This window comes from Hemibagrus wyckioides, linkage group LG26, assembly GCF_019097595.1.
Source record: "Hemibagrus wyckioides isolate EC202008001 linkage group LG26, SWU_Hwy_1.0, whole genome shotgun sequence".
Classification (NCBI taxonomy): Eukaryota; Metazoa; Chordata; class Actinopteri; order Siluriformes; family Bagridae; genus Hemibagrus; species Hemibagrus wyckioides.
Window position 1 is genome coordinate 21,545,755 of NC_080735.1, and position 27,315 is coordinate 21,573,069.

The 27,315-nt window shown below is 43.8% G+C and overlaps 4 protein-coding genes across 5 annotated transcripts in view; 2 read left to right on the plus strand and 2 right to left on the minus strand.

Moving 5' to 3' along the window:
• Positions 1-2,446, plus strand: part of rdh8b (retinol dehydrogenase 8b) — a 6,356-nt gene extending 3,910 nt beyond the window's left edge. Inside the window, exons 5-6 of the mRNA XM_058381085.1 lie at positions 667-850; positions 1,300-2,446. Coding sequence (XP_058237068.1) covers positions 667-850; positions 1,300-1,527 — 412 coding nt within the window. The 3' untranslated portion in view covers positions 1,528-2,446. The remainder of the gene's footprint in view (positions 1-666; positions 851-1,299) is intronic.
• A 492-nt stretch (positions 2,447-2,938) lies between these two features.
• On the minus strand, positions 2,939-10,257 carry LOC131347130 (zinc finger protein 397-like). The gene is made up of 6 exons (XM_058381041.1): positions 10,206-10,257; positions 9,573-9,780; positions 7,545-8,237; positions 5,083-5,694; positions 4,566-4,932; positions 2,939-4,471 (listed from the first exon to the last, which is right to left on the minus strand). Exons 2-6 carry the CDS (start codon positions 9,777-9,779, stop codon positions 3,939-3,941), a joined length of 2,412 nt encoding a protein of 803 aa, XP_058237024.1. The 5' UTR covers position 9,780; positions 10,206-10,257; the 3' UTR covers positions 2,939-3,938.
• A 1,154-nt stretch (positions 10,258-11,411) lies between these two features.
• LOC131347139 (zinc finger protein 883-like) lies at positions 11,412-20,978 on the plus strand. Of its 2 annotated transcripts, XM_058381057.1 has the most exons (5): positions 11,445-11,529; positions 18,362-18,444; positions 18,691-18,930; positions 19,024-19,270; positions 19,559-20,978. In XM_058381057.1, exons 3-5 carry the CDS (start codon positions 18,721-18,723, stop codon positions 20,791-20,793), a joined length of 1,692 nt encoding a protein of 563 aa, XP_058237040.1. In that variant the 5' UTR covers positions 11,445-11,529; positions 18,362-18,444; positions 18,691-18,720; the 3' UTR covers positions 20,794-20,978. The 2 variants fall into 2 exon arrangements, with proteins under 2 accessions (XP_058237042.1, XP_058237040.1); XM_058381059.1 differs by lacking the exon at positions 18,362-18,444 and having other exon boundaries at positions 11,412-11,529; positions 19,559-20,977.
• A 46-nt stretch (positions 20,979-21,024) lies between these two features.
• LOC131347175 (calcium-binding and coiled-coil domain-containing protein 2-like) lies at positions 21,025-26,887 on the minus strand. Its single transcript, XM_058381108.1, has 8 exons — positions 26,812-26,887; positions 23,743-23,805; positions 22,993-23,055; positions 22,836-22,907; positions 22,341-22,403; positions 22,165-22,233; positions 21,906-21,938; positions 21,025-21,558 (listed from the first exon to the last, which is right to left on the minus strand). Exons 1-8 carry the CDS (start codon positions 26,882-26,884, stop codon positions 21,434-21,436), a joined length of 561 nt encoding a protein of 186 aa, XP_058237091.1. The 5' UTR covers positions 26,885-26,887; the 3' UTR covers positions 21,025-21,433.
• Positions 26,888-27,315: the final 428 nt, after the last annotated feature.

Below are 27,315 nucleotides of genomic sequence, written 5' to 3' on the forward strand. Positions count from 1 at the left end.
GGTTGTGTTTAGTGGTGGTTGTGTTTAGTGGTGGTGTTTAGTGGTTGTGGTGTTAAGTGGTGGTGGTGTTGAGTAGTGGTGTTAAGTGGTGGTGGTGTTGAGTGGCGGTGGTGTTAAGTGGTGGTGTTTAGTGGTGGTGGTGTTGAGTGTTGGTGTTTATTGGAGGTGGCTTTTAAGTGGTGGTGTTTAGTGGTGGTGGTGTTTAGTGGTGGTGGTGTTGAGTGGTGGTGTTTAGTGGTGGTGGTGTTGAGTGGTGGTGTTTAGTGGTGGTGGTGTTTACTGGTGGTGGTGTTGAGTGGTGGTGTTTACTGGTGGTGGTGTTGAGTGGTGGTGGTGTTTAGTGGTGGTGGTGTTAAGTGGTGGTGTTTAGTGGTGGTGGTGTTGAGTGGTGGTGTTTAGTGGTGGTGGTGTTGAGTGGTGGTGGTGTTTAGTGGTGGTGGTGTTTAGTGGTGGTGGTGTTGAGTGGTGGTGGTGTTTAGTGGTGGTGGTGTTGAGTGGTGGTGTTTAGTGGTGGATATGATTGCAAACCCCAGCAGCTTCATGATAAGGAAATTACATTCTCTGGAATAAAATCAGTCTCTCTCTCTCTCTCTCTCTCTCTCTCTCTCTCTCTCTCTCTCTCTCTCTCTCTCTCTCTCTCTCTCTCTCTCTCTCTCTCTCCCCCAGGGTGTCGATGATCGAGCCCGGTCCGGTCCACACTGATTTTGAGGTGAAAATGATTGAGCAGGTCTCTCAGAAAGATTACCCGGAATGTGACGCTGAGACGCTTCACTACTTCAAGAACGTTTATCTTCCTGCTTCAGTGGACGTCTTCCAAACGCTGGGCCAAACACCTCAGCAGATCGCCATGGTAACATCACCATCTCTGTCCTCATTACCTGCCCTGTCCTCTAACCTGTTGACTCTGGGGTAAACTGAGACCTTATAGTGGGGCAGGATGGAAGTCTTTATCCTTCTGTTGTAGACATGGTGCTCTAACGTGGGTCACTACTGAAGTTCTCTCTGATGTTCTGAGCTTCTGCATCATCTGTAGCTTGGCTTGTCAAAGTTAGTAAGAATCTGTAAAGTGTAAACTCCTGGAAATTTAACGCTCCAGTTTAACCTATGACTGGAACATCGCTCTGACACTGGAGACTCCTCATCATCTGGTCTTCAGGATCTTCTCCATGTTCTTCTAACAGCACAAGTCAGGAGCTTTCTGTGTTGGAGGCAACTTACAGGGTCAGGGGGTGATGCAGGATTCTTTTGATGACTTTACCTCCTCTTCACTAACTTCTGTGTGTGTGTGTGTGTGTGTAGAGCACTAAACAGGTGATGGAGACACAACGTCCTCGCTTCCGCAGCCTCACTAACCCTCTGTACACACCGCTGGTGGCCCTGAAGATGGCCGATGAGAGTGGAGATCTTTCTGTACGCTCGCTTCATCACCTGCTCTTCAACCTGGGAGGAGTCATGAAGTTCAGCATGAACATGCTCAAGTGCCTCACCTGTGTGTGTTTACGGAGCAGAACTGTCGCACCTGACTAACACACACATACACACACACACACTCACAGACACAGACACACACACACACACACGCAGACACACACTCACACACACGCAGACACACACACACACACACTCCCTTGTCGATCCTTCAGAATTAGTCAGTTATACAAGTAATAAAAGAGCATGTGAGTTAAACTGCTGCAGCGCTTCTCCTCCTGTGGACTGCATCAGATTAGACAGTTCCTGCTTCTTCCACCACGGCAGATGACCCACAGCACTCTCCCTGTCAGCCAGCAGATCCCATGTGTTCTCAATAGGACTGAACTCTGGCCGTGGTAGAAGACTGACCTTGATGTCTTTCAGGAACTCATGTACAGAAGGAGCAGGTTGGCTGGTGGTGTTGTCATGCTGCAGGTTCATGTAGCTTACAGGAAGTGTAGCATGTGACAGAGGAGGATGTGTTCCCTTCAACACAGTATTCAAATTACCTGCAAATGAACACAAGCTGATTTCCACTTTATACCAGAACATTTCCAAGACCAACTTGAGGCCAGCCGCTTAAACTGGGCTGAGACTGGGTCATGCAGCAGGACATTAAACTGAGTGTGAAAAGATGTTTGTGTGAAATGAACAGAATTAACAGCTGTATTAATGAACCGGTCAGCCTTTACAGGACAGATGAGTGTGGATGTAAAGTTACTCTCCACTCAGTCAAAGCCCTACAGCCCTGACCAAACCACTATAAACACAGCAAAAGTCTGGCCTGAAGTCTCCTACCTGACAGCTGCCGGTAATCCAGCTTCATCAGCCTGCTGAAGTAGTCTAATAGGATTAATGAGTTCTCCTGTTTGGTTGCTCACATTGTGTGCTCCTGCCCTCTGCTGGCTGCACATGGTGTAGCAGTTTACATTAAATACATTATTTACATTATTATTTTTTTTTTTTTGCCCTTGACACCACGCGCCTACAATTTACTAAAAACAGACGGTTGTTAAAAGAGGTAGACTGTTCCATTACAAACTCTACAGAAAGGGAGACCGGGCATTTGCCATAGTTAGCCCCAAACTGTGGAGCAGCCTTCCTTTACCTCTGAGGATAATCCCTACAGAATCTCTGTTTAAACTAAAACTTAAACCTCATCTTTTAGAAAAGGCTTTTAATATCCGAGTCATCCTGAGCTTCCTCTGTTTGTACTGTTTCCTCTCATCTTATCATTTTTGTACAAACTGATTAAAACTGATTCCCAGGACACAGGAGTGTCCAGCACACATTAGTTATTCTGTAGGAGTGACCAAGTCCGACTGTCATATTTTCTACAGACCCTGTCTTTATATAAGGCTCATTTTTCTTGTGTAGTATCCATGCACAAATACCTGTGCCCTGTAAACACACACACACACACACACCAGACACTCAGAAGAACCAGTCAGGATAATTGATTAGATTTATTGGTTTATTGTATAAAAACATTTGCATAGATTTTAAAACTGAAAGTCCTGTCTGTCTCTCTCGCACTGCCTGTCTCTCTCTCACTGTCTGTCTCTCTCTCACTGTCTGTCTCTCTCGCACTGCCTGTCTCTCTCTCACTGTCTGTCTCTCTCTCACTGTCTGTCTCTCTCTCACTGTCTGTCTCTCTCGCACTGCCTGTCTCTCTCTCACTGTCTGTCTCTCTCGCACTGCCTGTCTCTCTCTCACTGTCTGTCTCTCTCTCACTGTCTGTCTCTCTCTCACTGTCTGTCTCTCTCGCACTGCCTGTCTCTCTCTCACTGTCTGTCTCTCTCTCACTGTCTGTCTCTCTCACTGTCTGTCTCTCTCGCACTGCCTGTCTCTCTCTCAGGTGAAGAGTTGAACACAGCCGATGATCAGAGATCAATAAAATCATATCAGTTCTGTTTAATAACACACACCAGCTCTACACCTTCACTGATACCCCCCCACACACACACACGTGTTCGTGACATCATTATTCTCCTGTAGGACTCTTGGAGGTGTGTGTGTGTGTTTGTGTGTGTTCTATCAGTTGTATCAGTGAGGCAGGTAATGATGCAGCACCGTGTTCAGGTCTGCTGTTCTTCACCAGGTTTAACTCCTCAGGTTTCCTCTCTCAGTGCCTCAGCAGCTCTCCTGACTAACACAAGTCTCTACTAATGTTAGTGGAGCAGCAGCTGATATCAGACACAGCAAGGAGATGAAGCTGAAGTGTGAGGTATCACATCCACAGAGAGAAGAAGACCTGAACACCAGACCTCATCCTGTGCTGAAGGAAGGTGTGTGAGGAGGAGCTGAGAGCTGGATAGATTAAAGCGACACTGCATCACACTCTGGAGATAGAGATGACGTTAAGGTCACTGGATCAGCATAGCATTGTGGGTAATGTGGTAGAACCTGTTCAGAACCTGAAGTTCAAACTGAAATAAAGTGCTGCTGAAGATCCACATGAAGAGGTATTAAGCTCTAAAATCCGGATCTGAAGAACCTTTGGAGGATTTGCGATTATGTGAGCGCTGATGCTTCATGAGGTGAGCCGACTGTCCGAAACTCTTCCCACAGGTGGAGCAGCGGTAGGGTTTCTCCCCGGTGTGTGTTCTCTGGTGTTTATTAAGCGTGGAGGAATCAGAGAAGCGTTTCTGGCAGGTCCCACAGGCGTAGGGCTTCTCTCCCGTGTGGATCCTCAGGTGAGTTTTCAGCTTGGACGCTTGAGAGAAGCTTTTTCCACACTGACCGCACAGGAAGGGCTTTTCTCCGGTGTGGATCCTCAAGTGAGATGTCAGGTTGAATAACTGGGTGAAGGTTTTCCCACAGTGAATGCAGAGGTATGGTTTCTCTCCAGCGTGGAGCTTCATGTGTTTCAGGAGATTGAATTTTATAGTGAAGCTCTTGTCGCAGACGGAGCAGCAGAAAGGCCTCTCTGAGAATTCCTCAGCACGTTCTTCTGCTCTCGCTCCTGCCATCTTAGACGTTTTTCTGGAATCAAGTGGAGCTTCATGAAGAAATCAAGAAAAGAAAGACTGCAGTTAATCAGACAGTTGATTTTCTGTGATAGAACCGTCACAGTCATCGTGATGAGAACTTACCATAACTGCTACAATCATCATCTGGATCATCTTCATGTTCTTCCTTCTTCAGACAGGGTTCCTCAGAGGTGTGTGAGATGTCTGAGCTCCTGCAGTCCACCAGCTGCACTGAACACACCTTAACACGAACATGTGGTCTGTGTTGACCAGTGTGTGTGTGTGTAGTGTGTGGTGTGTGTGAGATTTCCACTGGCTCAGGTTCATTTTTTAAAAGAGTGTGAAGGTCCTCCAGCCGTGTGTGTGTGTGCAGGTCTGCGTGGTGTGTGTGTGTGTGACGTGGTTCAGGTTTACACTCAGGAGATGAAGAGAACTCAGGAGAGTCAGGCTCTGACTTCACGTCAGTCTTCAGGTCAGGACTCCACACTGCCTGAAGACACAAAAAAACAAACATTTATTTTCTAAAAAAACAAAAACTCACCCTTACCTGGAGATAAAGCTCCACCCTTAACCTTCAACTGGAGATAAAGCTCCACATCTTCACCTGGAGATAAAGCTCCACCCCTCCCCTCCCCCTCACCTGGTGCTGTAGAGCAGCTTGTGGGTGGTGTGGTAATAATTTGTGGAGCAGCTCTGCCACCTCCTTCCTGAGTGCAGTGATGCGAGTGAGGAGAAGCTCGATGTCCTCCATGGAGAGGTCAGTGTTCAGAGCAACTGACCGCACAGTGGTCACCATTTCTCCTGGAACCTGTCTGAGACCCTCACTCCACTGCACATGCTCCATCATTTTGCACCAATCATCTTCATGTTCTTCCTTCTTCAGACAGGGTTCTTCAGAGATGCCTGAGCTCCTGCAGTAAACCAGCTGCAGTGAACTGTGTGGAGTGTGAGAGATTTCCACTGGCTCAGGTTCATTTTTTAAAAGAGTGTGAAGGTCCTCCAGCCGTGTGTGTGTGTGAAGGTCCTCCAGCCGTGTGTGTGTGTGAAGGTCCTCCAGCCGTGTGTGTGTGTGAAGTTCCTCCAGCCGTGTGTGTGTGTGAAGGTCCTCCAGCCGTGTGTGTGTGTGAAGGTCTGCATGGTGTGTGTTTGTGTGACATGGTTTAGGTTTACACTCAGGAGATGAAGAGAACTCCAGTTTCACCGAGTCGGGCTCTGACTTCACTTCAGTCTTCAGGCCAGGACACAACACAGCCTGAAGATACAAAAGAGAGGGAAATGAGATCTGGTTCTTCACTCTGCTCCTCTCATCATCTGAAAAAGTCAGGATTTAGACCTCACCATAGCACAGAGACAGCACTGGTTAAAGTGGTCAATGACCTGTTACTGACCTCTGATCAGGGTTGTGTCTCCTTACTGGTGTTACTGGATCTTAGTGCAGCTTTTGACACCATTGACCACACTGTTCTACTTGATAGACTAGAACTTGTTGTTGTTGTTAAAGGAACAGCCCTCTCCTGGCTCAGGTCTTATCTGACTGACCGTTATCAGTTTGTAGATCTAGATGGTGACTTCTCCATGCATACCAAGGGTATGTTCGGTGTTCCACAAGGTTCTGTTTTAGGCCCACTGCTTTTCTCCCTATATATGCTACCCCTCAGGAAACATGGTATTAGCTTCCACTGTTATGCAGATGACACACAGCTATATGTCTCAGCAAAGTCAGATGAGAGACACCAGCTTATTAAGATAGAAGAATGTGTAAAGGACATTAGACATTGGACGGTCACCAATGTCCTCCTGCTTAACTCTGACTGACAGAAGTGCTTGCAGTAGGACCACATGCAGATAGAAGTAAACTTTCTTCTATCTTAGCCACACTATTATTGACCATCACCTCAGTACCTGAGAGATCGTTGGGGTTTTTATGATCCACAGAGCCCCACAGTTATGGAACAGACCTCCAGTTCAGGACTCAGACTTCAGTGTTTAAGTCTAGGCTGAAAATTAATCATTTTTATACTCAGGTTTGTTCTGCTGTTAATTCTTTACTCCACCCCTCACCTGGAGATAAAGCTCCACCCCTCACCTGGAGATAAAGCTCCACCCCTACTCCCATCATCTGGAGATAAATCTGCACCCCTTAAGCCTAGTTCACACTACAGGATTTTAAGCCTGATTTAAGCCCGATTTGTAAATTAACGAGCTCGCCGACAGATCAGTCTGTGATCGTGGGAAAATCAGCAGGTGATCAGCGCTCTGCAATCTTTATGTGTGATCTACTCAACGACGCATCAAAGAGGCTCACTGATGCGTCACAGACAAAATCCAGATATCTGGCATGTTAAATATCTGGGACGGTCGGCCGACTCGACATCACGTGGTGTCAATTGTAGCTACGACCTCCAGCCAATGAGAGAGCAAGTCAACAGAGTTGAGGTCACCGGAAGAAAAGCAGCAGCAGCAACATGGCTTCAAAAATAGTGTGGACACAACATTTATTTTAATAAATTAACATTTATTTAGAGCGAGACTCCTGTCGACGTCCATTTTCAAAACAAACCTCTACCGAAAGTCTCGCGTCATTTCCGGATCCACCTGTTGCGTGTGTTTTCGTGACAAAACGTGGTTTGGGGATGGCCTTGAGGCGTTGAGTGTGGTGCAACGCCCTCTTGTGAATCATTTACGAAGTGTCGTGTAGTGTGAACACCACAAGGACAAAAAGACATACAGTGAAGTCATGTAGCCTGAACAGCAAAGCAATCTGCCGAAGGTTAAAGTCTTGTAGTGTGACCAGGCCTTTACCTGCAAATAAAGCTCCACCCCTCTACTCCCATCACCTGGAGATAAAGCTCCACCCCCCACTCCCATCACCTGGAGATGAAGCGGGGGATGGGGTAGTTTAGTGATGGTGTTGGCCTACTGATTAGAAGGTTTCCAGTTTGAATCCCAGGTCCACCAAGCTGCTATTGCTGGGCCCTTGAGCGAGGCCCTTAACCCTCAACTGCTCAGTTGTATAAAATGAGATAAAATGTATGTGGCTCTGGATAAGAGTGTCTGCCAAATACCAGAGATGTAAATGAAGCTCCACCCCCTCCCCCTCACCTGGTGCTGTAGAGCAGCTTGTGGGTGGTGTGGTAATAATTTGTGGAGCAGCTCTGCCACCTCCTTCCTGAGTGCAGTGATGCGAGTGAGGAGAAGCTCGATGTCCTCCATGGAGAGGTCAGTGTTCAGAGCGACTGACCGCACAGTGGTCACCATTCCTCCTGGAACCTTTCTGAGACCCTCACTCCACTGCACATGCTCCATCATTCGGCACCAATCATCTTCATGTTCTTCCTTCTTCAGACAGGGTTCTTCAGAGATGCCTGAGCTCCTGCAGTCCACCAGCTGCACTGAACTGTGTGGAGTGTGAGAGATTTCCACTGGCTCAGGTTCATTTTTTAAAAGAGTGTGAAGGTCCTCCAGCCGTGTGTGTGTGTGAAGGTCCTCCAGCCGTGTGTGTGTGTGAAGGTCCTCCAGCCGTGTGTGTGTGTGAAGGTCCTCCAGCCGTGTGTGTGTGTGAAGGTCCTCCAGCCGTGTGTGTGTGTGAAGGTCCTCCAGCCGTGTGTGTGTGTGAAGGTCCTCCAGCCGTGTGTGTGTGTGAAGGTCCTCCAGCCGTGTGTGTGTGTGAAGGTCTGCATGGTGTGTGTTTGTGTGACATGGTTTAGGTTTACACTCAGGAGATGAAGAGAACTCCAGTTTCACCGAGTCGGGCTCTGACTTCACTTCAGTCTTCAGGCCAGGACACAACACAGCCTGAAGATACAAAAGAGAGGGAAATGAGATCTGGTTCTTCACTCTGCTCCTCTCATCATCTGAAAAAGTCAGGATTTAGACCTCACCATAGCATAGAGACAGCACTGGTTAAAGTGGTCAATGACCTGTTACTGACCTCTGATCAGGGTTGTGTCTCCTTACTGGTGTTACTGGATCTTAGTGCAGCTTTTGACACCATTGACCACACTGTTCTACTTGATAGGCTAGAACATGTTGTTGATGTTAAAGGAACAGCCCTCTCCTGGCTCAGGTCTTATCTGACTGACCGTTATCAGTTTGTAGATCTAGATGGTGACTTCTCCATGCATACCAAGGGTATGTTCGGTGTTCCACAAGGTTCTGTTTTAGGCCCACTGCTTTTCTCCCTATATATGCTACCCCTCAGGAAACATGGTATTAGCTTCCACTGTTATGCAGATGACACACAGCTATATGTCTCAGCAAAGTCAGATGAGAGACACCAGCTTATTAAGATAGAAGAATGTGTAAAGGACATTAGACATTGGACAGTCACCAATGTCCTCCTGCTTAACTCTGACTGACAGAAGTGCTTGCAGTAGGACCACATGCAGATAGAAGTAAACTTTCTTCTATCTTAGCCACACTATTATTGACCATCACCTCAGTACCTGAGAGATCGTTGGGGTTTTTATGATCCACAGAGCCCCACAGTTATGGAACAGACCTCCAGTTCAGGACTCAGACTTCAGTGTTTAAGTCTAGGCTGAAAATTAATCATTTTTATACTCAGGTTTGTTCTGCTGTTAATTCTTTACTCCACCCCTCACCTGGAGATAAAGCTCCACCCCTCACCTGGAGATAAAGCTCCACCCCTACTCCCATCATCTGGAGATAAATCTGCACCCCTTAAGCCTAGTTCACACTACAGGATTTTAAGCCTGATTTAAGCCCGATTTGTAAATTAACGAGCTCGCCGACAGATCAGTCTGTGATCGTGGGAAAATCAGCAGGTGATCAGCGCTCTGCAATCTTTATGTGTGATCTACTCAACGACGCATCAAAGAGGCTCACTGATGCGTCACAGACAAAATCCAGATATCTGGCATGTTAAATATCTGGGACGGTCGGCCGACTCGACATCACGTGGTGTCAATTGTAGCTACGACCTCTACGTGTCAATTGTAGCTACGACCTCTACGTGTCAATTGTAGCTACGATTGCTGGGCCCTTGAGCGAGGCCCTTAACCCTCAACTGCTCAGTTGTATAAAATGAGATAAAATGTAAGTGGCTCTGGATAAGAGTGTCTGCCAAATACCAGAGATGTAAATGAAGCTCCACCCCCTCCCCCTCACCTGGTGCTGTAGAGCAGCTTGTGGGTGGTGTGGTAATAATTTGTGGAGCAGCTCTGCCACCTCCTTCCTGAGTGCAGTGATGTGAGTGAGGAGAAGCTCGATGTCCTCCACGGAGAGATCAGTGTTCAGAGCGACTGACCGCACAGAGGTCACCATTCCTCTTGGAACCTGTCTGAGACCCTCACTCCACTGCACACGCTCCATCATTCTGCACAAAGAACAACATCATCATCATCATCAACGTCGTCAACAACAACAACAACAACAACAACAACATCACAGGGGAGAACCAACAGGTCATGGACACACCCCTCACCAAACTCCTGACCAATCAGAGACCAGAGAGCAACCGCTGAACCGTCAAACACAAAAACATCACACATCATCTACTTCCGGTGTTTCTCTCTTTGATCACATCCTGTTTATGATTGTAAACTAAACAAATAACGCTTTAATACATGATTAAAAATTAAGTAATTATTAATTAAATAATTATTACGGAGTTAAAGTTAATCTAATTCACTCGTTTTCACTAAATCTGAACTGCAGTCACACTGTTTATCTTTATATCAGTAAAAACACATCGCGTGACGTCATTAAAACAACAATTAAACAGTTTAAAGCGCTTCATACCGCAGACACGTGCACGCGCACAACGCTGTCGCCCGCTTGTTTTTTTCCCGATTATACCGGAAGCGGAAGTACCAAAAAAAAAACAGTCCTACCAGGTTTGTCAACACAAAAGTTTCGGAGAATTTTAACAGGGTTCACGATTCACTAAAAAAACATCAAAATACGGCCAATTTCTCATCATATAAACCTTATATTTATTTATTATATACATATAAATATCTATTTGTCTTTCTATATTTTATTTTATTTTATATATTTTTATTTTATTTTACTTATTTATTGCTGTATTTATTTTTATTTTATTTTTTACTTTATTTATTTCTGTACTATTTATTTAATTTTCTTATTTAATTTTATTTATTTATTGCTGTATTTATTTATTTAATTAATTACTGTATTTTATGTTATTTTATGTTATTGCTGTATCTATTTATTTATTTCATTATTTTATTTTATTTTATATTTGCCCTGATCTTTTTTTGTTTTGTTTTTTAACTATTCTGCATGCCATAAATATTAAATTGAATTGAATTAAACACATGTCTGTCTTTTCACTCTATCACTTCATCAATCTAAATTAAACTAAAACAGACTTTAATTTGATATATTAATTTTTCATTTAATTTCATTGTCTGTACCGTTTATCCGATCTATCCTCGGGTCACTGGGAGCCTGTGGCTATCTCAGGCATCATCGGGCATCAAGGCAGGATACACCCTGGACGGAGTTTGATATATTAATACTAATTTTAATTTTAAATAATAATACACTCATGGTCCAGTACACACTTATCTCATTCACTGATTTTAAAATATAATATATTATATATATTTACAATATTTATATGCAATATATATGTACAATATAAAATAATTATACTTACATCATTACTTATATATTTAGTATCTAACAGTAACCAATGAGATTAAGCTCGTTAACATTACAGTTAATTAACTCACTGACCAGCCACAAGTCACAGTTACAGAATTACACCTAAACACCATGTAACCTACTGCTAGGAGAAGGAGTAAAGGAGGACGAAAACATATCACATTCAATTTATAGGAGTAGGATAACCTGGGAAAATATCTTATGCCTAAAAAACTAATTATTAAGACTATTAAAATAATAGTCCAAACAATGCTTAACTAATCCGGTAGAGTATTGTAGAGCGCAGTTCTCATTTCCTACCAGCAGGGGGAGCGCTGATGATGCGCTGGTTTCCTCCACAGCGGCAGAGTCACAGCAGAAGAAGCAGCAGGAGCAGCAGCACGCTGTATTGATGAGACTGAATTGAGAATAAACTTCACTTTATACATTTCAGGTAAAATCTAAAATCATTATTAAAAGTGTTTTTCAAACCGTGTTCTGAAGGCTTTAACGGGCTGGAGTTACTCATCTCTTATACACAGATACACTAGCTGTTTAATTCAGGAACATTTCACAGCGGTTGGAATTGTCTTTATAATATATATATATAAAATTAAGTTTACAAATGAAGCTGCAGTAAAGACGCTGCTGATCTGGAGTTGGTGAAACGCTGAGGTTTCTGTTACGTGTAGTTTTATTTATTTATTTATTTATTTATTTATTTATTTATTTATTTAGATGATTTGCGTTTACATCTGGGTGGCACGAGACAGTAAATAAATAAATAATGTACTTTCTACAACAGCAACCAAGAGCTCCTGAGGATCTGACAGGTCAGTGTAGTTTCTGAGGTCATTATAGACTTAACACTATTTACTTCCTGCTGAAAGCTGACCACTACATCAGCAGTTCAGAGACGGTGTGATAGTCTCCAAGTGGTTCTGTCCACAGCAGTCCCCTGGTCACAGGATTAAAAGTCAAAACTTTATATCATACAGCGACAAATCAAAAAATTTGCTCAAAACAAAAAAGCAGTATTGTTTCACATAGGAATTAAAAAAAAGCGCAGGTATTGTACTAGTTTAAAATACATTACTCTTGGACAACCGTTAAAAAGTAAAGAAGTGACTATCAGAGTTTAAAAATGAGTTGGTTTTTGTGAACTGCACATAAAACCTGAACACATCATGAACACACCATGCTTCATAAAAACCCATGACATTGTTGGTCAGCTTGTAGTAGGCAAATTCCACCTTCAGCCTTGTGGCTACTAGCCGCTTACACAGTACCTCTGGATCTACAGTACCTGTTTGTAACCCTTTGTTTTTTCGAGTTATCCACACCGCCAGTTTAACCGTTCCAATCCAAGTTTAATAAGCATAGTTTTTTTCCTTTTTGAGAAACGATATTTCACTCCTCCAATAAAAACTTTCTTAGAGAACTCTTCATCAAATTTTTTAAACCAGCTTTTGAGTAGCTTAAAAAGACCTTTTAGTCTCTGGCAAGATGAGTCTGTGACTGAATCTTCTTCCTCTGTTCTTACCGCTGGGAGAGTTCGCAGTCCTGGAAATTCCATGTCATTCCTCCTGTCTTGCGTAGTCCCGTGTCTCTGTCCGATGAATGGTCTGATGTATATTCTGTAGCTGCTTGGTAGTATGTTGTAGAGGACAGCAGTCTGGATTGTATAAATGGATTGAAGAGAAGTGGTTTTTCCGCAAAAAAAATTTTTTTTCTAAATTGTCCATGTCTCTTTCTGTTCTTATCACTGTTCTCCATGTGTGTAACGTGGATCTGTAGTAAGGAGTTAGCTTAGATTAGCTCAACTCCTTTAGCTCCATTAAGAACAGATTTCAGCACTGTATAACTATTTATGAAAGTCACTTGTCAGCCTCTGGACGAAGAAGGTGGCACATCGTCTTCTGTTAAATGACTTTTTTTCTCTAAGTAAAAAAAGAAGGAGCATCCATGTCTTTAATGGAGCAGTATCTTGCTCTGATCAGTGCTCCTTTTCTTGCTCCTGTAATAGGGAGCGGAGTTCTTGTCTTTTTTTTGTTTAGTCCCGCTCCCTGCACAGCGTCATTACTGTCTACAATCCGTTTTCCGTCCGAGGTCCCTTTGTAGATCCTTCACTGTATATTTCAGCATGCTTGCTGAGTAAGAGGTATAGTTTTGACACAGCATTTTTATGTTCACCTTCCCCACATCCCACCTCTAGAGCAGCGTGATTAATCGTTATTATCGATTAATTGGAATTTATGGTTTATGTCGATGATGTTTTGCCAAACAGCTTGTTTCCAAAAGAGGCGCGGTTTCTTCAGTCGTATGGAAATGGTTCAGGTTTGCAACTTCAGATGTTGAACAAGCCAAAGCCCGCTGTAACATTTGTCTGAAGTTTGTGGCAACTAAAGGAAGCAGCACAACTAATTTATTCTAGAACCTCAAACAGAACCATGTTGTTGAACGGGAGGTGTGTGTGGCGCTGCGAGCTAAACAAGACAGTGGCAGCCCCAAAACACCGGCTAAAAAGCAGGAAAAAATAGCATTTTCCCACTGTATCCCATATGATAAGCAGGGGCCTCGATGGAAAGATATTACTGATGCTGTGGCGCGTTACATCTCTAAAGACATTGTGCCCATATTCACAATTGAAAAGCCTGGATTTATTCATATGCTCAAAATAATTGAACCCCGATATGAGCTTCCAAGCTGAAAGTATTTTTTAGAAGTTGCCCTCCCTAAGTTATATAACGTTACACGTGAAAAGATTGAAAAGCAGCTGGAGAATGTGTCGTTTTACTCCACCATGACAGACCTTTGGTCCAGTCAAACCATGCAGCCCTATTTGAGTTTTACGGCACATTGTGTAACAGACGACTGGATTCTGCAAAGTTTCTGCCTCCAGGCAGCTTATTTCCCCAGTAACCACACTGGGGAAATAATCGCCCAAGGTCTAAAGATGCATTGGCTTCGTGGAAACTTGGGGAAGACAGGCATGTCTGCATGACAATATATATTATATAATTATTATTATTATTATTATTATTATTATTATTATTATTATTATTATTATATTTTCTTTGTCATAATCAAATACATCTACATTAATCCCTCTCATGTAAACATAATAGCACACATACTAAAGTGTGAATATAGTCCATGTGAAGCCCTGATTTCTTATTCTTTATTCATGCAGAAAATGGTGTGAAGGATCCACGCATTGAACGCACTGTTGGGGTTTGCAAAAAGGTTGTTTCTTCTGTGTCTTGGAACAAGAGAAAGCCATTGCACATGTCTTGGGTCAGATAAGAAAAACAGACATCTTGTGCTCACATGGCAAGACATAGATGTTTTAGAGTTTGTGAACAAAGCCATAAAACCAGTGCAAGGTTTTACTGATGCACTGTCTGCAGAAGATTATGTGAGTCTTTCATGCATCAAACCTGTGCTCCATGTGTTCAGAAGCAGTCTCCTTCAACCAGAGGAGGGAGATACTGAGCTCACAAAAAAAAACATACTGACGTACCTCAGTGACAAACAGTCATCCTGTTACTGATGAACTGTTGGACATGGCCTCGTTGATAGACCCTAGGTTCCGCACAGCTTATATTCAGCTCAGCCTGAGCTGAAGAAGAAAAAAAACTCTAAGCTTCTTCACAAAGAAAGTGGCACCTTCCCCACAGTCGGAGGCAGACAAAATTGAAACTGAACTGACGTCCTACTTAGTGTCCCCAGATACAGACGAAGACACTGATCCACTTCAGTGGTGGAAGCAACATGAGGCAAATTTTCCAAGGCTTAGTAATCTGGCCTATTCTATTCCTGCTACAAGTGCCCCATCAGAGATGTTTAGAGGTCTTTAGCGTGGTTGGGGGCATTGTAACATGCCACAAGGCATGTCTCAAGCCTGATGCAGTGGACAGGCTTAGGTTCCTTGCTAAAAACATGTAAAATGCTCTCTGGCACCTGTTTGATTTTATTTAGCATGTAAGTTGAATGTTGAACTGGTTTACAAAATTGTTTTTCTTCAGGGATTATTTTCCAGGTGATAACTACTTATTTTATAAAAAGTAATTTAAGTTAAGTCTGCAGTTTGCACTTTACAAATCCCTCATATTTTGGCATAGTACTTTAGAACAGAACAGACTGGTGAAAGTTTAAACTTTATTAATCACAAAAAAAGGTTTTAATGTTGTTTTATTGATTATTATACGAAATATATATAAATAACCTGCTATATTACATATAATATGTATATATTATATTTGCACTTTTAGTACAAATAAGCACTTTGTTCGCTTTTAAATATAATTTTGTTAAATATGTTTGCTTTTATTGTTTTTGCTCAAAAAAAACCTATAGTTCTTAGTGTTTTATTCTTTTTTTTAAAAAAAAAAAAAGAAAAATAATCATTTTAAAATCAAATTTTGTCTCAAAAAATCGGAGATTCAATTTATAGAACATATTGCCCAGCTCTACCCACCACTGGCTAAGACTATTGAAAGAACCCTTCTTCAGCTCTCCCAAAAAGTTTTAAAAAATTTCACAGAATGAACAGTCTTGCAATAATTTAACATTAAAAACCCTGTAATAATTTTCTTTTAAAGTTTTCTTCTCTAATAAATTGTCTAATAAAACCATGTGATTATCAGAGAAGCCATTAGGTGCCCTAAAGACATCCATCATTTTATTATTCCAAGTCTTTTTCAAATAAAACCAGTCTAATCTTGCTCCGCTAACCCTGCTGTCATTTATTTTAAGCCCAGTATACTGTCTTACCCCTTCATGTCTATTTCTCCACGTGTCTGTCATTTGGGATTCTATGATAATTTTAGATAAAAGGGCACCTGATTGGCTGTGAGGTTCTTCCCCGTTTCTATCCAGAGTAAAAAATCAATAGTGCAGTTCCAGTCAACCCCGCCCCCCCAAGTAACACACACACTGTCATCATATTTATCCACAACCTTCTTAAGCTCTGAGATCATTCGCTCTGAGCCACAGTTAGGAGCATACACATTTACAAAAACAAATACAGTTCCTTTGTATTCTATTTGTATTAGTAATAATCTTTCTTTCACTATTTCATTTACTTCTAAAATATTACTTGTGTTCAGAAAATAAAACTGCAACCCCAGCCCTGTTTCTCTTCCCATGACTCATAATAATGTTCTCTTTCCACCTCATTCCCCATTCCACTTCATTATCAGTGTCAGTATGTGTTTCTTGTATAAAAAAAAGTAACATTGAGACAGTAAAGTGATAAAAAGACACCAGATGAGACTTATCCATCGAACTGTTTTATTGTAGCAGTTACTTTGTTTTTCCTTAGTTTCGTTATCATCTTTTTCAGTCTAAACCTTTTCTTTTTGTCTAGGGCTTCATAGCTCACTGTCTTTTCCAATAATACTACTGATGCTATAAATTTATCTGTGTCTGGAAAAAACTCTTATCTCAACCACTTTGCCGAATGTTGCGTCGAGAAGTTAATTAATTTCTTCAGAGAGTCTTCTAATGCCTGTGGCCCAACAACAGAAGTCTCCGACAGCGTGTCTTCATCCCTCATTTCTGCATCAACCAGTTATTCCACCACTAACACCAACTTCATCTTCTTCACTCATAACATCTGCTTCTAGTTCCACCATTTCAGTATTCGAGCTTACAGTGTTCTCATCTCCGTTATCACTCAGTTTCTCTTTAATCTCAGCAACCTGAGCTCCACTCCACGTTGTGTTCACAGTCTGCACAACTTCCATTTCTTTTGTAGCATTACCTGTGTGTCTACCTTCCTCCTCAGTACTCTGTTTAACTACACCATTCTGACTAGCTTCCCCCTCAATCCCTTGTCTAGCTTCCCCTCAATTCCCTGCCCACCTTCCTCCTAAACCCCTGGCCCAGCTTCCTCCACCATACCTTGTCCAGCTTCCCCTCAATCCCCTGTCCAACTTCCCCCTCAAGCCCTTGCCCAGCTTCCTCCTAAATCTCTTGTCCAGTTTCCTCCTCAATCCCTTGCCTAGCTTCCTCCTCAATCCCCTGCCCAGCTTCCTCCTCAATCCCCTGCCCAGCGTCCTCCTCAATCCCCTGCCCAGCGTCCTCCTCAATCCCCTGCCCAGCGTCCTCCTCAATCCCCTGCCCAGCGTCCTCCTCAATCCCCTGCCCAGCGTCCTCCTCAATCCCCTGTCCAGCGTCCTCCTCAATCCCCTGCCCAGCGTCCTCCTCAATCCCCTGCCCAGCGTCCTCCTCAATCCCCTGCCCAGCGTCCTCCTCAATCCCCTGCCCAGTGTCCTCCTCAATCCCCTGCCCAGCGTCCTCCTCAATCCCCTGCCCAGCGTCCTCCTCAATCCCCTGCCCAGCGTCCTCCTTCAATCCCCTGCCCAGCTTCCTCCTCAATCCCCTGTCCAGCTTCCTCCTCAATCCCCTGTCCAGCTTCCTCCTCAATCCCCTGTCCAGCTTCCTCCTCAATCCCCTGTCCAGCTTCCTCCTCAATCCCCTGTCCAGCTTCCTCCTCAATCCCCTGCCCAGCTTCCTCCTCAATCCCCTGCCCAGCTTCCCCCTCCATCCCCCGCCCCCCTTCCCCCTCAATCCCCAGCTCAGCCTCCCCCTCAATCCCCTGCCCAGCTTCCCCCTCAATCCCCTGCCCAGCTTCCCCCTCAATCCCCTGCCCAGCTTCCCCCTCAATCCCCTGCCCAGCTTCCCCCTCAATCCCCTGCCCAGCTTCCCCCCCACACCCCCGCCCAGCTTCCCCCTCAAACCCCCCCCCCGCTTCCCCCCCCATCCCCTGCCCTCCTTTCCCCTCCCTCCCCTTCCCCCCCTCCCCCTCAATCCCCTGCCCAGCTTCCCCCTCAATCCCCTGCCCAGCTTCCCCTCAATCCCCTGCCTAGCTTCCTCATTATTCCCATGCCTGGTTGCCCTCTCATTGCCCTGACTAGGTGCCTCTTCAGAGGCCTGAGCTTTGTGTGGACACGCTAGCTTCTTATGTCCAACATCCCCACACTCAAAACATTTCATATTTCCTGTGCTAGCGTACACCATGTATGTTTTGCCTTCATACCCAACTTTAAACAACATGTCCATTTCCTGTTCATTTATAAACATGAACACCTGGCTCCTGAAAGACATGACGTGTATTAAAGCTCCATTTTTACAGCCTAGAGGAACTGTTCTAATTGCACTCGCTAACTTTCCGTAGCGCGTTAGCCCCCCCACTCGATTTCCTCATTAGGAAAAGTAGAATGGAAAAAGTAGAATGAAAAGTAGAAAGTAAAATGGATTTTTTTTGTTTTTTTTTTTAGATTTAATTCAGCTGTTACTTAAAGATAACGAGGATAACGAGGATAACGAGTCTCAGGACTGAGTCACAGCCCTCTGTTAGCAGGTGGCTTTGTGTTTTTTAATGTTTTTTTTGTTTGTGTTTCTTCTTTTGTGTGTTTGTGGGGTTTTTTATGTTTGTTTTTTCTTTGTGTTTCTGTGTTTTTATGTTTTTGTGTTTTTTTTTTGTTTTTATGTTTTGTTTTTGTGTTTGTTTATTTTGTTTGTGTTTTGTGTTGTTTTTTTGTTTTTGTGTGTTTCTGTCTGTCTCTCTGCTCTATCTGCTGTAATGTCCTGCATTGTTCTTCTGCAGTGTCTCCATCAGTGAAGAACTGTGGAGCACATGATGGAGGAGGAGTGTGTGGGTGGAGGAGAAGCCGTCCTGCAGCTCCATCTGCTCTGTGATTCTTTATCTTCCTGCACCAAGTCTGTGGGAACCGATCTGTCTATGACAGACATCTCAGACCTTCATGCTGAAGTGTGTGAGCTCAGAGAGCTGGTGTCTGTGCTGGAGGAGACGCTGCAAAGACAGAAAGCATTAAACAGTCTCCAGGTGTGTGTGTGTGTGTGTGTGTGTGTGAGGACCATCAGGACATCAGATCTCCTCACTCCTCATCTTTTCACCATGGTTTGTGTTTCCTCTCAGGAGGTGAAGCGAGCTGCAGCAGCAGCCTTGTGCTCGGTGTGTAAAGCTGGTCTGAACATTGCAGAGGTTCGAGACTCTGTGCAGAGTGTGTGTGCTGAGCGTGAGGAGTGTGAGGTCCAGTGTGAGCCACAGACTCCGCTGATGAAGTGTTCAGTGAAAGTGGTGGACTGTCAGACCATGGAGCCGACCACATCCGACATGAGCGAGGAAAAGGAGCGTGACGAGAACGGAGAACCGATTGCTAACGGTGAGGACGTAACTCACCCCAGTGTGTCCTTTACATAAATACACAAACAAACAAATAACAGGCATCTACTTCTCTAAAACTTCTCTGAAGTCTTGAATGAAATCTCTGGAGCAGGGTGAAGTTATGTTTAAATGTAGCCAGATTTCAGAACCTTCCACATGAATTCATCAGTAATTTGTTTCCTAGTGAAGAACTAATCATCCTCATGTTAGCAATCATCCAGGAATTTATTTGAGTAACTTTATTTGTGATGAATTCAGCTAATTGCTGATCTTTCTCCTCTTTCAGTTCAAAGCGATGATGGAACCTGGTCCCCTTCATCTAGAAGGCCAGAAAACAGAACAGAACTACTGCATGTCAACAAACTCAAACCCCGAAGGAGAAGCACTGTGAGGCATGACTGCAGCCATAGGGAAGGAGTTTCTGAAGTGAACGGAGATGTGAAGGAGACACTGACCGAGCCTGAGGACAGGAGGAGCGATCAGAGAAACAACAGGAGGAGCAATCAGGTTCAAGAGAGAGCATTCGAGTGCTCGCAGTGCCACAAAATCTATGGTACAGCGTTGAGCTTGCGGAACCACATAAAGAGACATGACAAGGACATGAGGCACTGCTGTCGGGAGTGTGGGAAGCGGTTCGTGACATCAGCCGAGCTGAAGCTGCACACCAGCCGACACACAGGGGTCAGCAGCTTTGTGTGTGAGGTATGCGGACAAAACCTGGCTGGCTCGTCAGGACTCAAAGCGCACATGCTGACGCACAGCGACGAGAGACCGTTCTGCTGCAGGGAGTGCGGAAAGACCTTCCGGACAAAAGGGAACCTCAAGGCTCACCTAAGGACTCACACAGGAGAGAAACCGTACCGCTGCACGTACTGCGAGCGCACGTTCAGTCACGCGCCACGCGTCAAGGTTCATGAGCGCTCGCACACCAACGAGAAGCCCTTCAAGTGCCAAACCTGCGGAAAGACCTTCTCACGCCTGGACAGTCTCCGCTCGCATGAGAGCGTCCACACCGGCCTGAAGCCATACCAGTGCTCGCACTGCGGGAAGAGCTTCAGACAGGCCAGCCACCTGCTCTGTCACGAGAGGACGCACACCGGTGAACGCCCGTACCTCTGCTCTGACTGTGGGAAGAGCTTCTCCAGCCACGGCCACTTCCGCAGCCACCGCCGCATCCACACGGGCGAGCGGCCCTACCAGTGCACGGCCTGTGGAAAGAGCTTCAGGAAGCAGTTCACGCTGCACCAGCACAGCAAGACACACACTGGAGAACGACCCTACAAGTGCACGCAGTGTGACAAGAGCTTCGCCCGGACCTGCACACTGAAGCAGCACCAGAGAATGCACTCGGGGGAAAAGCCGTACCAGTGCGCCATCTGTGGAGAGAAATTCACCTTCCTGAGCTCACTGCACCAGCACCGGAAAAAACATAGCCAGGATGACATGCAGGACACCACCAGCTCACCGTCCCTCACTGCAGGAATCTCATCAGGATTTCAACAGCAAACATCCACAGCCTGAAGCTCCATGAGAAGTTCAGCTTCTTCAGGTTTCTCAGTGCAATAACCCCATTACTGCTCCACCAGCATCCAGGAACTAAACAGCTGTATAGTACAGCTGTGGAGTAACGGACCTCATCACTGATTATTTGACTGATATTAATTATAAATATGTTACATGAAATAAAGTACACAAAGAAACTTTGAAACTGTCTTTTTTATTTAAGGAAATAATGCAAAAGTTACAAGGATATAATCTTTTTAAAAGCTGCATATATATATTGTGTGTGCGCACTTTGGGATGCCAGTATCCAGCAGCTCTATGGGCCAGTCCTCTGGACCCTCTTGACCGCATGTAGCCACAAAGCGGTAGAGCTTCTCTGTGAAGCGGTTCCCTCTGAAGACGCAGAGGAATGTTCTAGTTTCAGAGTTGTAAAAGGTCACCTCTCCTAGGGAGAAGTCGATCAGGACCCCGATGATGTTGAGTTGGTTGGGGAGCTGACGCAGGAAATCTTGTTCCGTTAGCATGTAGAGCTGCCTGTTCCTCTTCTGGATGACCCAGTATCTGTTACTGGGCCTGAAGTCGATCTCTCCTTTCCTGGGTGCAGATACCTCCCAGTACGGCCTGCCGCTGGTGAAGCCCGTTTCTGTGAGGGCAGCGATCATGATGTCGTAGCATCTTGGGTTGTCGGGTCGCTCGATAGAGTACCGAACACTGACGCTGACTGCCAGTCATCAGAGATCTGGAGTCTACTGTGAGCTGTGTTGGGGTCAAACCGCAGAGAATCTGAGGGCACAAGGGTTAAAGCTTACAGTCAATTTGCTAAGTCAGAGTTTGGTTGCTGGGTCATGTTTAGTTCACTAGGTTAGACTTGTGGTCTCAGTGACTGACAGTCCAGGTAAAGTGGGCGTGGCCCAAACTAGACTTACATAAAGCCATTCAGTTTAGAAACAGGTGGAGAATGTTAATGTAAGCTGATTGTATGAACTTGTGCATTATTCAACACATTTGTGTCAGTGCATAGACACGTGTTTAGATTATTATTAGTAGTAGTAGTAGTATTAACAATGATAAAACAGCCAAAAGATGAACGTGAAGTGACTGCAGCACTGTAATGTTGAATCTTGACTTACTGATGGTGACTGGGAATGAGGTTGTGACTGCTTCTGTTCAGAGGGAAACAAAAGAAAAATGAGACAAGCAATTAACGCTGATCTCCTGCTCAACAGCCTTCCGATCCTCAACTGCCTCAAGTTCAACCAGTTAAACCAGTGAAATGATACCAGCACATTGGAGCACTGATATATGCTGCTTATTGTCCGACAAGTAAACAAATAGAATACAGTTCTTCAGATTAAGGAAATGTGATGAATTTGAGGTAAAGTGTCTCACTCTCCAGATCCTTTAACTGTTTTTTTAGTTTGGTCACATCTTGCAGATTCTCCTTCTCATCAAGTAGCTCTATAGAGAAGAAGGAAAATAAAGGCTTAATGTGATGAGTGTCATAAACCAGAAACTGCTTTTAATAGAGAAAAAAGTTCTTCAGAAGCCAGAAATAGAATTCTCACTGTTGTTTTTTCTCTTCAGCTCTGAGATCTCCTTCTCCGTTTGCCTCAGCTGATCTTCACTTTCTGTTTGGAAGACAATCAAACACAGTCTTTCTGTGAGAAGAAGTACTCAGTGTGACAGGAAATCTAGAGTCAGGAGCTTGGCTATGAACTTGTACAACATCTGGAAATCAGAGCTACCTGAATCCCAGACTGTGGATTAATGATACCTCAAGATGGATTCTAATCACATCCTGATCCTCACTTCTGAAGACTCCAGAGTTTCAGAGTGTGGAAGTGGAGGAGAAATTCTTCTCTACAACTAAATGCTCTCTGAATCCAAACTTTATTATCTGATACCAGTAAATAAAATCAACTAGACTTACAATTAATTTCCAGCCAGTTATTTACAATGGACTTTGTTTACAAACAAATCATTCTTCACGTTAATAATCAGATGGAACCGAACGAAGGTAATGAAGTGAGATGAAAGTGAGGGAGTGTAAAGTGTCTCACTCTCCAGGGCTTTTACTCGGTTGTTCAGTTTCTTCACATCTCCACGTAGACGCTCGTTCTCACTCATCACGTCTCCAAAGAACATGGAAAAGAAAGTGTTAATGGACTGGAGACAACAAATGATGTGGAAATAACCAAAGAAACCTCAAGCTCTCACCAGCATTCTTCTCCCTCAGGTCTGAAAGTTCCTTCTCCTTTTGCTTCAGCTGATCTTCTATCTCTGATCGGAAGAAAAGCAAAGACAATCTTTAGCTTGCTCCAGGTGGTTCTACAGAGCTGCACATGAATGCTGAGAACATTACAACTGTGACATAACCCCCTGACCTGAAATAACCTCCCCTGACCTGAAATACCCCCCCCCAACCTGAAATACCGTCCCCAACCTAAAATAATACCCCTGACCTGAAACTGAAATAACCTTCCCTGGCTTGGAATAACCTCCCCTGACCTAAAATAACCTCCCATGACCTGACCTTTCCAGCCCTTCCAGACTTGACCTAACTGCCACACCCACTGACCTGATCTAACCTCCCCTTCCTGAACCAAGTGCTCCTAACCTGACCTAACTACACTAAACTTGACCTAATTACCTTCAACCTGACCAAACCACCCTCAACCCTACCTAACTACCCCTAACCACCTGAACTAACCACCCTCAACCTGATCTAAGTATGCCTAACCACCTGTCCTTACCATCCTCAACCTCATCTAACTGCTCAACGTGTGTTCTAACCCTGAGCATGGTCTAACCTGACCACTTGTCATCAGACACTTCCTGCTTGCTGTCAAATTTTCCCTCCTATAAGGGAAAGCCAAGATATATAAACTATATGCAAGTAAACAATTTATTTTTAATCAGATTTGTTGGCTGTCTGAAAGAATCTGGATGGAGAAACAGATCTCTTACCTTTGTTATCCTTCTCCAGGTCTGAAATATTCTTCTTCTTCTTCTTCAGCTGATCTTCAAGTTCTGTTTGTGAGAAACCTCTGTCAAAATCAGATGCATGTCTCTGTGTAGCTGCTTCTACAGGAATCCTGCTCATATCTGCATCTGATCCTCATAACCTCCAAAACCATTTTAAACACCTTTCTGAGCCCTTCAGCACCTCCAGCATCTCATTCACCCTCTTCAATCTTTTGTGGACTGTTCCTTCTGTAAATCAAACTATCAGAATGTCTCCAAAGCTCATTGTAGTTCCTCAGCTCTCCACCAGGGGTTTCCTGGCCATGCTATCATGTCACCATAGCGACTCATCACTCTGGTGTTATCTCATGACACACATGCTCACTACACCAGAGCCACGTCTGGTTTATTGCTTCAGTTAGTTCATTTTAAACTTCCCTCTGTCCTTTTCTGTGTGCTGACCTTTACCTACTGTCCATTTGTTCAAGTCAAGCTTTGGATTTGTTTACCTGCTGCACACAGAACTGTAGATACCTGCATCACCTGCTACTGTTCTCCTAGGAACCGGAAGCATTTACTGATATTATAGAACAGAGACACCAAGGGATCTGCTGAAGATGGTATTGTGGCCCTTTTATTTCTGATAACAGTTTGTTCCTTTAACATTTGTGTTCTGCCTCTGAGTGTGTTCTAACCCCAAGCCTGTTCTAACCCGGAGCCTGTTCTAACCCCAATCCTGTTCTAACCCCAATCCTGTTCTAACCCCAATCCTGTTCTAACCCAGAGCCTGTTCTAACCTCAATCCTGTTCTAACCCAGAGCCTGTTCTAACCCCAAGCCTGTTCTAACCCCAAGCCTGTTCTAACCCCAAGCCTGTTCTAACCCAGAGCCTGTTCTAACCCCAAGCCTGTTCTAACCCAGAGCCTGTTCTAACCCAGAGCCTGTTCTAACCCCAAGACTGTTCTAACCCCAAGACTGTTCTAACCCTGATCATGTTCTAAGCATGTTCTAATTCTTGGGGTTTGGTTTTTTGAGAACACACTAGGAGACCCAAGAACCCAATTTCATTTTCAGCAGGTCTGTATGTTTTATCACTGAGCTGCTTTAGCAAATGCTCCAGCTGGTTCTACAGAGCTGCACATGTATGCTGAGAAAATTACAACTGTGGGTTAAGATCACATTAATAAAAAGAGCAAAAGATGACTTGACTGAGCTGTTTAAATACAAGGTTCTGTTCAACATCATCTGCTCCTTCAGAACAGACAGATCCTTCAGAACAGACAGAACATCACATCAGATTACATCAAACACACACTTCAGTAAAAATGTTAACAAAACTGGAAAGATGTTCAGGTCAGCTTTGAAATGTAAAAAAGCAGGACAACAAATATGATGAATTTAGATGAGAACTCACGATGTTAAAGCTATACTCCATTTTCTCCAACAGTCTCTGATGGCAGCTGCTCAGTTCCATTTGTGTGGCTCCAAGAGAACAGTACAAGTACTCACACATAACTGCCACCAACCTGACCAAATCACCCCTCCCCCAACCTGAAATACACCCCCCCGACCTGAAATAACCTCCCCTGACCTGACATAACCACAACCAACATGATCTAGGTGCCAAAAAACCTGACCTAACCATTCCAGCTCAGACCAAATGTCCCAAGACCTTACTGCCACATTGATGACCTGATCAAACCTCCCTCTACCTGAACTAAGTGCTCCTAACCTGACCTAACCAGCATCTACCTGAACTAACCTCCACCTACCTGAGCTAAATGCTCCTAACCTGACCTAACTAGCCTCTACCTGATCTAACCTCCCCCTACCTGAACTAAGTGCCCCTAACCTGACCTAACCAGCCCCTACCTGATATAACATCCCTCTATATGACCTACACGCCTGAGCTGACCTAAACACCCTTGACATCATCTAACCACCCTGACCTTACCTCCCCTAAGATGACCTACCCACCCCGACCTAACCACACATCAGTGAGAAATAAAAACCTACAGTGTTAATCTGCTTAATATCCGTTACTATAAAAACGTTTCTTTACTCTATTCCTAGTGTGACAGTATCAGCTGATGGTACTGAGTGGAACAGTGATGTACTCACCCTCATAAATACTTTTAAATGTACTCTGATGATGGAGAGAAGAAAAATCAGAGATAAAAACTGAATGAACTGTGTTTTCTCTGGTTTAGATTTATTTTACCTGTAGAATGAAGTGTGTTTTGCTGATTAGTGTCATTTTACCTCAGAATTGTCATCAGATAAATATCCAGGAACTGACAAACAAACAAACAAACAAACATGTTGTATATGCTTTGACTCCAAACTCCAGACTCCAGACTTTTGTTTTTCCTCTATGGAACCACTGAGAGCATTGGTGACTTTAAAAACTTTAAAACTTTACTAGTTAACAGTAACAGAGAGTTTTTCAACTATCTCATCTCGTCTCACCATTTCATCTTATCTAATCTCATCTCATCATCTACTCACATCATCTCACCTCATCATCTCATCTCATCTCATCACATTTCATCTTATCAGCTCATCTCATCATCTCATCTAATCTCATTGCATCATCTCACTTCATCATCTCATCACATCTCATCATCTCATATCATTCCATTTTATCAGCTCATCTCATCTCATCACATCACCTCATTTCATCTCATCACCTCCTTATATCATCTCATCATCTCATCCCATTATCTCATCTCATCATGTCATCTTATCTCATCTCATCTCATCTCATCTCATCTCATCTCATCTCATCTCATCTCATCTCATCTAATTTTATTAATAAAGACACATAAGAATTCCTATAAAGAAAAGTGCACTTGTGCAAACAGTTAATAAGTTTATACAGAAAAACATCAAAGTTTTCAGTGTATTTGTCTTTACACCAAACTGCTGCAGTTCCTCCATTCTACTGATTAATAACTGCAGTTTAATACAAACCACAGACTGAAATACCAGCGTCTGCATTTACACTTTAAAAAAACTCTGAACTAAAATAGAAATAATGTAAGTAAGGAGAAGGTGCAAGAGGAGATCTTACCGCTGCGAGACAGTGTAGTGAGAGGAGTGAAGGAAAGAAGATGAGAGAAGAGCAGAAGCTGAATCCACACCATCGCTCCAACCTGCTGACACTGACACTTCCACTGCTTATATATCCTACTGACACACACACACCCCTTTGTGTCACTGCAGCCATATCACCCCAAACCTTCACCTCAGCTGCCAAAAAGGAAATATTTTTCAAGCTGCACATGTAGTAAACATCCCACACACAGCTTCCTAACTTCTATAAACTTCTGTAATTTCTTAATGTGAACTTCTCCTAATGGGCATGAATACAGGTCCATCTCATCTCATCTCATTTCATCTCATCCAATCATCTCATCTAATCTCATCTCATCTTGTCAGCTCATCTCATTTCATCATCTCAACTTCTCATATCATCAATTCATCTCATCTTATCATCTTATATCATCTCATATCATCTAATTTCATTTAATTTCATCATCTCCTCTCATCTCATCTTATCTCATCTCATCTAATT